The following is a 12,968-nucleotide window of genomic DNA, read 5'->3' as shown; positions in this document are numbered from 1 at the left end:
ATGGTAGCATTTTGAAAAGGCAGCAGCAACAGTCTTAAAATGTATAACATTATTGTGTTACACTTGTCACATCCCAAGCAAGAGGAGGGAAGAAGTGAGCCAGAAAAATTGCAAATTATATTATTTCCAGTCTGAAAATCCAGCATAATCCAATAGCAACATGATGTTTTTGGAAAGCAAGCTTGTGATACGAAATGGTCATGATTGTATGAATTATCCAAAATTTTCAAGGTACTTTATTTAAGCCACAATATTTACCCACAGTAACAGCAATTCGTAACAGTTTCCTTATTTTCATCTGCACTTTTATGTGATACCTCAGACAATATCTACATTTCAATTTAGTTTTTCAGCAGTTCTGCTACACAAAAAACTGAGGTAAAATACAGTAAACTATGATAATGATTGCAGTCTGCTCCAATGACTATTTCCATTGGCAGCTTGAATGAGCACTGAAAGGAAAGGAGAACAGTAATACTGTAGCAATATTTACTACTGGTTAGAAATAGTCCTTTCTAGTATTTTGTAAGCTTACCTGTCTGAAGATTCTAAGTCAAAACAGAATCGCCTGTCGATAGTATCTACGTTTCTTTTGGTGCAGTATGTAAGGATGAAGAGTTCCCCATCACCCTGTGAAAATACAGTTTTTATATGTTTGACCCAGTAACTCAAAGCTTCCCTCCTCTATTTTATGCCAGACAGCCATCTCCATATTAAAGGCTACTGCTAACTAACTTAAACCTTTCTTTACGCTCTGGAATCGGTCTTACAGAGCCAGACCTTTCCTCAAGACCGACCAACGCTAGATAATATTTTATCCTTAAGAATTGAGAAATAAACAAATTTATCTGTGAATGCCACATGACTTGTAACAGTTTTAATCAGAATTAATTGTACATTTCAATAGTTTTTGTCTTATTCAGCAACTCCAGAGGCAGGTTTATGAAAGAAAAATTGCACTGGGCATTACAAGAGAAGTGATCTTTAAATCAGCAAAACTGGCTTCATAAGTATATTAGAATGCCAATACTTATACACACAGTTTATTAACTAAAACGGTTTATTACAGTGGGAACAAATAGTAGAAAAAAAAATCACAAAAGTATTAAAATGATTAAGGAAGCCAATCTTCTAGAGCTTTTGAAATTCTATTCCCAATTCAACATATTTGTAAATATATGCAGCCTTCTAATTACGAGAGTCATTTTCCACAAACGGGACGTAATTCTCAGAAAAAAATTCATCAATGTGATTTCTAACCAAATTTGAAGACAGAGCAGGGTGCTGCATTTACATGAAGATTGACTTGAGTGTTATTTTCCTTCTTCGGATATCTTTTTTCCTTGCAGCAGGATGCTTTTCATAAATTCGTTTACTTTTCATCGCTGAAGGTGCTGAGCACCTTCAACTCCCAAGTATTTCAACAGAAATAAAAGCAATTCAAAGATAGCAGGGTCTTGAGTACTTCAGATTCCATCAGAGACATCTGAAATTACATTCAGTTGTCGGTACAATTTGTATATCTACTAGTATCCTCTTTTCCAGTTCCTCTTTTAGTACTTAAATCCATGAAAAAAAAATCTGACTGGAGTGCATAAGAAAGAAATGTTTTAAATTATCACATTTTCCCAATTTATACTTCAACAAGTCACACACCTCACAGATAAACCGGATTCTCTTTAAATGGCACAACGGTGCACAGTAACTGTCTCTTCTTCTCTGGATTCCTAAAGACAAGCAACTGAAAAGTCTGCAGAAGGCTTTTTTATTAATTCATTCAGTTACCCCAGGTTAATTTCCCTAAATGGCAGTTTGAATTGCATGAAGAAAGAAAACAGAAGGGCAGAGAGCTGGAGATAAAAAAGACTTCACACATCTTAACTGACACTACCTTGTATCTTCATAGAGGGCACTAACGAGAGTAGAATACAAGAATATACTTACAGCTTTTCCTCCTGATCGATGTTCAAATGGAATCATGGTGAACTTCTTTGTCTCCTTCCTATATGTGCAATAGTGTTTCACCCAACTGGAACCAAAAGGAGCAGGCCCTACATAAAATGGAAGCGTTGACTAGTTTGTGCTAATTCAAACTTGTGTATTTCTTTCTACTCTTTCTGAAGTGACACTTGGAAGGCTTAACTGATTCCTAAGAATGTAGTTTTTAAAAAGAATGTTTTGCAAAGTCAAACAAATGCTAAACAATCCTTGCTATTCTAAAAAAAAGTAAATGACACATGCTTCATTTCATGCTCACTGACAAGTTGAATGAATTATTAATCGATACTCATTTTACTACTACAGATAAAACCATTTCTTCCCCTATAAAATATATATCCATCCCTCAAAAATTTGACTTTGAACATTTATTCAGATGACTCTGTTTAATAACCTGTAAATTCTTATTGTCTTCACGCTGCTTGTATAAATAACCTTTGTCTACGTGCATATTATGGGCACTATAGGGATACAAAAATATATCTTACTTTTTTCCTGTACATAGAGATAGCCTTCCATTGTGTTGTGATTTGCTCTTTTATGTTCCTGAGGATTTCTTCTGATCTTGTTCATGAGTTCCTCTACCTCTGACCTTGTTCCTTCAAAACGATTTCGTGTCTAAAACAAGATAGCTAAAAAACATCAGTAAAGGGAGTGGAAGAAAGATTTATTCTATCCGGCAGTTATTAAATAATTATTTATAAAATGTGAGGACGATTAAAGACCATTTTAGGACTATCAGTGCAAGTTTTCTGACATTCAAAATTACAGCACTCTCCAAAATAACATGCTGATTTGTTCAGAGAGAATGGAAATACTAAATTTTAAAATGACCTTGGATTTGAAAATTTAAGTTTCCTGAGAAAAGTACTACTACAATGTTGGCTGAGCACATGAGATCCTTACTATCTTATCGGGAAGGAAAGGACTCTCTGTGGTTATTGAAAAAATATGACAGGAAGGTCACCAATAATTAAACAGGGACAAACCATTCACGTGCTAAATGTTTTGGTTACATGAAAATTGAATCAAATACACATATATTTAAAGAAAATAAAAAAGAAATTAAAGTCCAGTTTGTTATTATTCCTGGGTGCCACCCATTTCAATATTTGCCAACAGTAGCAAAAGAAATATTAAAATATTAATATATATTAATATTTTAATATGTAAAAATAATCAGAAAATAACCATAGCACTCATTACCTATACAATAATAGTAAATAAAATAACAGAGAAGCTTACACCTGATGCAAGAAACTCTTAAGTTTCATTTGAAAAATACTGACAGTTGTTAATACACAAATAACATGGTAATATCTTGTTTTCTCCATATACCCACTCACTCAAATTGCACAAATTGAAAATATATACTCAAATTCCAAGCTGGTATTTTGCACAGTTGGTGCATGCATTTTGAGGAGAGCACATATTTCCAGATGCAAGCTTACATGCCATGTTGCCTTTTGAAAGCACCTTCATTTCCCTGAAAATGGATCAGCTTCTGAACATGATGCTTTACTTAAATTTGCAGGAAAAGCGTGCAGTTGTATGCGCAAACAAATGCCTCGTACATATAAACAAGTATCCATTCTTGCACCTAGACAGCCAACAGTATGTGCCTGACTGGTGATCTGTACATGCATACTCTAGATTTTTGCTTAGAAGGAATTTATTCATGGGCACAAAGAGAATCCATGCAAGCTGGTCAGAGCAGCCACCCATATCCATGTGTTTTAGAGAGGAGAGCTAAATATACTCTTTAGATGATGAACATCGCCTTGTTACCTTCATGTAAAGCAACTGCTCTGAACTCATCCCACATCCATTGTCTGATTCCCAGATAATGTCTGCTCACAAATTAGGAGTCAGAACCCACAAGAGCTCATTTCCAAGACTCCAAACAATTACCCAAGTTCTTTTTCACAATTACCTGGAAGAACTGTATTAAAAACTATACTCTGTATCCAAGGCAAAGACAAAATAGTGATAAAGATCTCATATGCACATCGTCCTTTCAGAGCACTGATTGCTTCTAGATGTTTTAAATGATTCTGCCAGGACCCTTCCTTGTATGAGCTGTGCAATGATCACAAATCCAAGCACACAAGATGTGTCCTAGGAATGTGGGAAGGAATGTAACAGGTTCTCAAAACTTAAAAAAAAAAAAAAAAAACCTAAAAAAACACACCAAAACTCCCAGCCTTTATCTTCTCTTTACCTTTTCCCTTCTTCCCATTTCCTTTTCACTATCTCTCTTTCAAAGATACCTCCTGCCCAAAAGTTTTACATAGAGTGCTCTGAACAAGCCTACTAGCACTGAATGTCAGAAGCATAGAATTGTTTTAGTGTAAAAGGGACCTTCAAGTTCATCTAATCTCATCCTCCTGCAATCAGCAGAGACGTGGAGCTAGATCAGTATCTTAGTGGTAAATGTTCTAGTACAGACGAAGAATCGTTTTATCCTTATCAGCATCCTCAGATTTGAGTGAAATTCTTCTTTCATCTGTGATCACTTTTCTGAATTACTACAACTTTGCTGACAAGTCTCAAATCATTCTCCGTGAACAGCTTGGCTTTCTAGCTAACATGCCCTTCTAACATGTGACTTCTGCTGGCAGCTCAGCTACACTACAGTTAAGTCCTAGCTCATTTTTCTTTTGGGATGTTTCATTCACCTTTAACACTGCAGAAAATGTGTCACATCCTCATGATCTTTTTAGATTTATCCTCTTATTCCGCTCTTAGCTAAGAGAGCTGCTAAGCCCTGCTTCCTTTTTCTCTGCAGCAATTTGAAATCCAGTTTGTTCTATTTATTCACAAAAATTCAGCTGACTTCTACTTATGAAAGGACTAGTATTGAGTGCCCCTACTCAGCCAAAAAAAAAAAACAAAAACAAAACATCTCTAGAGAATAAAACTCAGGCATATGGAAACAGAGTTAAAAGAGGTATCCTGAGACATTAAATCATGTCACTGTGTATTATAATAACCCTAATCTTCTCTTCTGCTTTATTGCCTCCTATTGTTACCTGCTCATTAAGTCATTCCTAAAAATAAACTGCAGCCTCTTGGAATTACTTTATGTGTGTTAATTCCAGGTGCCCTTACAGATTAACAAAACAAATGCACTAGAATAATACATTGTTTGCAGGAAGGTAAATGGTCTGTTTGCTAATAAAAGTCCTGAGGCACATCTAAGTTAATTTCAAATCAGTTTTATTTTTTAATAAACTTCAAGAAGAAGAACAGATCACCCGATTAGTGGCTATGCCAATCGCATTGCTTCAACCTGTCTTCTTGCTTGCTGCATTCTCAAACCCAAGCTGATCATACTGGACAGTTTGGTGCGAGAATACAGTAACTAGTGGAAGTCTCGGGTTGCAAACTAGCAGGGATGAGTTGGTTATTAGGACTGTTTTTTTGTTTGTTTGTTGTTGTCGTTGTTTTAAGAGGATATTAAGAATCCACTGGAGCAATGATTTGTTGAGCGATGTGCTTGGTTAGCCAGAAGATGGCAACATAACTCTAGAGTTCAGAAGCATTGTACTAACCACGAGGAAAGCCTAGACAATACAAATTCTTTTTGACAAAAAATTTAAGAGGCTTAAATATCAATCACAACTTACATTTTGTATATTTATCTGCAGGGCCATTTTGTAATGACTGAAGTCTTTAGCGAGTTCATATCCCTGATGATAGAAAGTGAACAAACCCTGAAAAAATGACAGCACCTGAAATGCAAACGAGATTTGTCAGAAAGTGAAACTTAGTTTACCCAAATATGATTGCTGCATGTAATCTTTTCCATACAGATCAAAGATGACAATATGATTGTTTTTTAAAGAAATTTCTAGTAATGCCGACCATTTCTGAGCACCTACTTGCATCCAAGTTGTCACCTACAAACGTTTTGGGGTGGTTCTGTCCCTGGAATTTCATGTTTGAGCTCTATTTTAAATCTGACCATAAACAGAGTATATTGCCTATCTCCAAAACTTCTCCATGTGATGTTTTCCATCACCTGCTTTGATAGCAGTGATGTTTGGAATAAATGTGGACACGAGGATATAACAAACTTTTTTAGTCACTATTTCCCTAGTCATTTCCCCGCCTCCTAATGACGATGTTTTATCATAGAGTTAACTAGTTTGATTGAAAGCAGACACTCTCCCTCAACGTCTCAGCAGCTTTACTTTAACAGCCTTTTGAATGTGGATATGACTCTCTCTCAGAACTATAAAATTACCTGTATTGCAGTTTGTGACTTCAGTGTTTTGAATCAAAAAAAGAATGATTTAAATCACATTGCAAGCTGGGTGAGGGTGCAGTAGTGCCTGCTTCTCCTGTTTAGCTCAGTTGGTTGGAAAGAAGTGACACAGGAAAGAACAACTATCTTTATTAAACAGAACAAAACAAAGAATGCATTTAATGAAGTTTTAAGATGCACACAAATAAACCATTTTCAAAAATGCACTTCTGTTGTGCATATTTTTAAGCATTAAATGCTTAAAACATTGGAAACAGGAAAATAGTGATAAGAATCTAGTACTACTACACAATTTCAGTTTACTAGTGAAAATTTCAAATACAAATCAAGCAAAAATGCTTAGCTTGTTCAAAAAAAGAAAAAGGGACATGTTTTGAAAATACAATTTGAACAGATTCAATTCCACTTCAAATGAAACATTTCAAACTACCTGATACTGAGTTTTTAGTTAGAAGCATGCTTTCAGCGTATCAGTGTAGACACAAGCTAACTAACAGACTTCTAAGTGTCACCTTCAAATTGAAAAGTAACTCCTTACATTAGACAAGGATAACATTTCATTGGTTAAAAATATTTTTCAAAAGGTAAAAAAGGCTGCCCTTATCATCATTCTTTTGAATCCTCTATTGTAACTCACACCACAGATTAAGGTTGTTTTCTTTTTGCAGTGCAGCACAAAATTTCACATATTTTTCTGAAAATAGGCATCAGCAGATCTAATTCTAATTATTAAAATAAGCTTTGAGCTGCTTGGCTAAGTGTGTCTGGATTAAGAACTTACACAGACGTAGAAAGACTGCTTTAAACTCTGTTAAGTCACACAATTGCACGTCTTCTTAAAAAACAGAGCTCCATGGCTTTTTTCCAATTGCATTCTTTCTCAGTCCTTTATGAGTGATGGGGTAGAGTGTATTAATTCACTGGTACTTACGGGTTCCACGCACTCAAATTTCTTCCGCTCCTGAATCTCTTGCAACTTGCACACATATTCGAGGGAGAGCTCATAGAAGTGTTTTCTATTCTGCTCTACCTGGTTGTCCGCCTAAACATGAAATATAGCTTATGAAATTTCAAAAATATTTTTCAGACAGCTTCAAACCGACACGTGTGTAGCATACAAGTTTCAAGCAACAAGCTAATTTGTTCCAGACCAAGACTCATTTACAACAGAGCTCATTCATTTACTTTCAAAGGGAAGCAGCTACTCCCTTTTATTAGATAACGTATCATGCTTTGATTCATGAAGCTACATTTTTATATGTAATGTTTTGATAACACTTCTTCCAGCTGCTTTTTGATGGAACCTAGCCAAATAAATCAGAGCAAGTACTTGAGCACTGATGTATTAATGCTGAAAAGGTGCATGCCTGAACAGAGAGGGCTGAAAGTGTCTTCCGTCAGAAACAGGGGAAATCATCTCTAGTCAGAATAAGTTAGAAAAAATTGCTGAAAACACATTGCTAGTACTGCAAAGATCTGCTGTCCGCAGCCAGAATGCTATCAGATCCGCCTCACACCCATGCTGACTCTGATTGACAGTAAAGTAAGGAAAAAATAACATTCAATTATTGGCACACATTTCACAACTTTACTTAGATCATTAAATATTTAAAAGTGCGGCCTTCTTTGCTGCATCTGATTTTTCTCTCTACTTTGGTAAAATGCCAACATCATATTGATCAGCTGTGTTTCAGCTGCAGTTCATTCCTACATAAATATTTAACTGCGTAGGATATCTGAATTATTTCTTTACGTTATTATTTAGGCTATAAGTACCTTCATTCAACTATGAAACTTCAAGAACTGACTAATGGGGATCTTCATTACAATACATTAGAGAAAGGACAGAAGGATACTTTGAGTGATTAACACTTAGTCTTTGCATATGTGATAATAGCAAACGCTGTTGTAAGGTCCATTAAAGCTTCTGCACAAAACTACAGAAGGAAATAGGGAAAAGTCTAGATGGAAGGGTCACATTTACCATCATACACTTTGTCTTAAATACTAAGGTTATATCCTTTCAGCACTGACTACTATTCTTTAAGAGGATAAGTCAAATAAGCTGAGACAGTTTTGCCTTAAGATGTGCTTTGCTAGTCTGCTAGAAATCTGTCAGTGGCTAAAGAGGTATAACAGCAAACACCATTAAAGAAAGAAAGCAATTATCCGCACATCATTAAGTAAAAGTGTTTCAAAAAGCAAAGCCATTTTGATGAATTCTCTAAATTATGCAACATAGGAATTGTTTGAGTTCTCTTGATTGTCTGCAAAGCTTACAGTGATATGCAAATGTACTGAAGTATAGACCGAAAAAGACTACGCAGCTGGTCTACTAGGACACTTGGCTAATCAGTGGTAAGACTGCTCTAAATACACCAAAGCCATTACAAAGCCTGTTTGTTGTTTTTTTTCCCCATTTCTTTTGTTGTTTTTATTATTTTGGGTGTCTGCCCCCTCCCAGTTCCCCAAGAACATAATACTGAATACAGCTACTTTATTATTACACTGCCAAAGAAACAAAGAACTGGCACAAAGACCACGCTTCAGTGAAATTTCAAGAATATCCCTCTACTAACAGAGTCACAGACACACTCCACTGTGATATTATTTCCATGAAATTTTTGGAAAATTTATATGCAAAACTAGAGGCTCTTACACACAAGTAATGCCCATGAACTTCAGTGAGAGTACTCAACTCCACAACAGAAACTTGTTTATCCATACAAAGGCTGATGCTGCAAGTACATTACTGAGATATAGCCTACTAATGAAACTTGAGCAGTTTTGAAATGAAATGAAATCTGAGCTTTCGTGTTCCTGGGTAATTTATCAGTTACATCAACCTCTTTTTATTTGTGAAAGACTCTATATGTGTGTATATTTTATATTTATACATATAAAATGAGGTAGGGAAGAAGTCAAGAAGAGGAGGAAGATCTCTCAGCTCTTTTCTCACATACTATTTGCTGTTGCTCCAGAAAGAAAATAAGAGCTATTACAAATAAAGATGATTATGATAATGATCTGACAGGAACAAAAGGAATACCAGGGAAAACAGATTTATTTTTTAGTTAAAAATGATCTGTAGCATTACAATGTAGCATCATTTGGGGGAAAAAATGGATCTGCAAAGCATGAGAAGCAAAAAAGTAGTACAAAGCCACCACTTTCAGGATCATAAGCCTTGCTGCACTCTGCTTGAAGTATCAACACAGAATGCTTATTCAATACATTACATGTGACGGAAATTACATACATGGTAAAGTCATCAAAGAAACATGGAGTTTTTCACAATATTCTTGCATTTTGCTGTTCTCATAACTATGTTTCATATATGTTTCAGGTGAAGCAGTTGAAACAGAAAACAATTGGAAAACTGTAGGGCTACACCATCAAGTTGAGCAAGTACCGATTTTCTCAGCAACCTTTCAGTTTGACAGAATTTTTAATTTTATTTCTATGAATGCTGCTTTTGCATTTGTATAAAATCCATTTATCTATTCAAAAGACAGTAAATTAAAGGAACAAGAGCAGCAACAATACCTCTTGTAATTGTATCTCCTTCTTCTTAGCTGATAAATTTAAATGCTTTTCTAGCAAACTGTAGTTCTTTTCAGTCTCTTTATCAAACTTCTTCTTTTCCTCCTAGACAAAGGAACAAAGTAACATTCATTTACAAATAAAAACTTTAGTAAAGCCTCCTTCCTTATCTTTTAAAATAGTACTTAATCAGAAACAAAGAAAAACAAACAATCACCATTCCATTAAACAAGGAGGTTATTATTTCTAACTCATTCTTTAAAAAAAATTGAAGGCTAACTTGAAATAAAATCCTGTTACTTCATTATGGTGAAATATGCTTATTGCATATATGAAATGAATGCTTATATATATGTCTAATAAAAAAAATAAAAAACTTATGTATTGATCCCTGAAAATCAGGAAAAATAAAGTAAGTCATCTACATCTTCCTGGTTTTGAATAGAGCACTTAAACAAAGCATCAGTTTCACTAAAAAAAAATAACTTTCCATAACTGATAGGAGTAAAGAGTAAAAAGATCATTTGTGTAAGTTCCTATAGGTTTGCAGTCCCAAAACTGAAGTGATTTCAGCTCCATACTCATCAAGATTTCTTGATTTTAAAAGCATCCTAAGAACTCTGTGCTGAATTCCAGCTTCTATCAGATTGTTGCTGCACCCATGAAAAAACAAACTTATTAAAATAAACAGAAATCTCCAAGAAAAATAAAATCATGCCAGCAAAAGTGAAGCCCTCACTCTTTCTGGGAGTTCCTTGCCTTTTTTAGCTGGAGAGCCCAGAATTGGGTACAGAATTCTACATGTGGCTACAACAGGGCACAGTAGAGGGGGAGGATCAACTCCCTTGACCTGCTGGCCACACTCTTTTTAATGCACCCCAGGAGACCATTGTCTTTCTTGGCCACAAAGGCACACTACTGGCTCACAGACAACTTGCTGTCCACCAGCAGGACCCCTAGGTCCTTCACTGAAGAGCTCCTCTGCAGCAGGTCATCTCCTAACCTGTACTGGTGCATGCAGTTATCTCTCTTCAGGTCTACCTACAGGTTTTGTTGAACAGAATCAGGTTCTTCCCCATCCAACTCTCCAGTCAGTACAGATCTCATTGAGTAGCAGTACAGCCTGTCAGCCACTCCTCCCAGCTTTGTATCATGAGCAAACTTTCTGAGAGCGGACTCCATCCCATCATCCAGGTCACTAACAAGAATGCTGAACAAGATTGGTCTTAGTACGATCTCTGGAGAACAACTGCTAGTTACAGGTCTCCAACTAGACAGTACGCCACCAATTACAACTCTTTGAGCTCTTCCAGTCAGCCAGTTCTCAACCTACCTCACTGTCCACTCATCTGTCCTATACCTTCTAAGCTTCATTGCAAGGATGCTATGGGAGACTGTGTCAAACACCTTGCTGAAGTCAAGTCAACATTTACTGCGCTCTCTGCATCTACATAACTTAGAAGTCTACCATGTTGGTGAAGTATGATTTTCCCTTGATGAATCCATGTTGACTACAACTGATAGCCTTCTTCTCTTCCAATTCCTTGGCATCCAGAACAAGTTGTTACATCACCTTTCCAGGGAGGAGGGTGAGGCTGACTAGCTTATAGTTTCCTGAACGATCCTCCCTGCCCTTTCTGAAGACTGGAGTGACACTGGATATCCTCTAGTACTCAGGCATCTCTTCCATTCGACAAAAGCTTTCAAAGATGATGAGAAGATGAGACCACTTCAGCAATCACCTCTGATAGCTCCCTCAGCACACATGGGTGCATTCTGTACAGGCTCATGGATTTTTGCACACTGATTTTGGCTAGGCGGTCTCTGACCATATCCTGATCGACCAAATGGAAGTCTTCCATTGCCCAGACTCTCTATCTCCAGGTCCAGGATTCCCAAGAGGTAATCTTTGTAGTAAAGACAGAAGCAAAAAAGTGTTCAGTATCTCCATCTTCTCAGCATCCTCTGTTACCAGGGCACCCATCTCATTTAATGGGGAGCCCTCACTTTCCCCAGTATTCCTTTTACTGCTGGCTTTAAAAAAGAATAAACTTTATTATTATTCTTTATTATTATTCTTTATCTCCTTTGCCAGATTAAATTCCAAGTGGGCCTTAGCCTTCCTTACAGCATCCCTACAGGCCCTGACAACATTCATATATTCTTTTCAAGTGGACAGGAATTTTTAATACATCATATCTGTTTTTTTTCCCTGGAGAACTGAATTCTGAAGATGGCATTCCAACAAAGAGGATTTAAGCTGCTTAAGACTGCTTCTCAGCAAGAAATCTTAGCAGAAACGTGACATTTTCCTCCATCATGTTTTTAAGATCTTTCTTTAAAAAAAGCAGCCGCAATATTCATTATCAATTGAGGAACAATATGATATGCATATGGGACTAATGAGATTAGACATAATGTGATAGCATATGAGAAATCTGGAATAAATATTAAATATTTGTATAGAATTTTTCTTTATGTGTTCTACAATTAAGCAAGACTGTTCTATTTAAAGTAACTGAGAGTTCTGTCCAGACAATGTCTGAATCACAATTAAGAGCTTCAACTTCACAGAAACAGTATGCAGGTGTATGGGAACTGTTGAATCACAGCTTGAACCTCTGATCTATCACCTGAGGTGAGCACTGAGTCAGCCACAGGAGCACAGGTGAAGGCAATTCACCTGTGCTGCAGGAAGGGGTGGAGCCTGGCTGCACCTCTCCTAGACCCCATTTAGAGGCTGAATGCCACTGAGGAAGGCTCTCTCTCTGGAGATTGCTCCTTGTGGAGTTTCTTGCAAGCCCGCCTCGTTGGTGAGTACTTTTCATTTATCTCTGATTATCTTTTCCAATGTGATAATCTTACTAGTCTAACTTCTCTGTATACTTATTGATCACACAATACTTTACAACATCTGTATACTTATTGATCATACAGTAGGAAGTTAAGGGAAGACTTATTCATCCAAACAAAATGTGCAGTGTAGGCTGTGAGCATGTAACATCTCATATTAAAAAGCAATTCTGACTGGGAAATGAGAGAAGAACATGAGATCACTTTAGATTTGGTCCCAAAAATGGCAACATCTTCTCACACAAAAAGAACTCTGAAACAATCCACTAATACAACTGTTACTATAAAAATAGGTTACATTCAG

General features: G+C 36.4%; 1 protein-coding gene across 4 annotated transcripts in view; it reads right to left on the bottom strand.

Annotated features, from left to right (window-relative positions):
- The window catches only part of ARHGAP10 (Rho GTPase activating protein 10), a 136,536-nt gene that overhangs the window by 72,367 nt on the left and 51,201 nt on the right, over positions 1-12,968 (bottom strand). For all 4 annotated transcript variants that reach the window (XR_014882838.1, XM_010709544.4, XM_010709545.4 and 1 more), the window contains 6 exons: positions 9,815-9,916; positions 7,200-7,310; positions 5,628-5,732; positions 2,487-2,616; positions 1,945-2,051; positions 536-630 (listed from right to left, as the gene is read on the bottom strand). Coding sequence is in view for 3 of the 4 variants with exons in the window: in XM_010709544.4 (XP_010707846.2) it covers positions 536-630; positions 1,945-2,051; positions 2,487-2,616; positions 5,628-5,732; positions 7,200-7,310; positions 9,815-9,916 (650 nt within the window). In the remaining variant the exon portion in view is untranslated. The remainder of the gene's footprint in view (positions 1-535; positions 631-1,944; positions 2,052-2,486; positions 2,617-5,627; positions 5,733-7,199; positions 7,311-9,814; positions 9,917-12,968) is intronic.

This window comes from Meleagris gallopavo, chromosome 4 (assembly GCF_905368555.1).
Source record: "Meleagris gallopavo chromosome 4, MGAL_WU_HG_1.1, whole genome shotgun sequence".
NCBI lineage: Eukaryota > Metazoa > Chordata > Aves > Galliformes > Phasianidae > Meleagris > Meleagris gallopavo.
The sequence above is the reverse complement of the archived record's forward strand: the minus strand, read 5'-3'. Positions and strand labels throughout refer to the sequence as shown.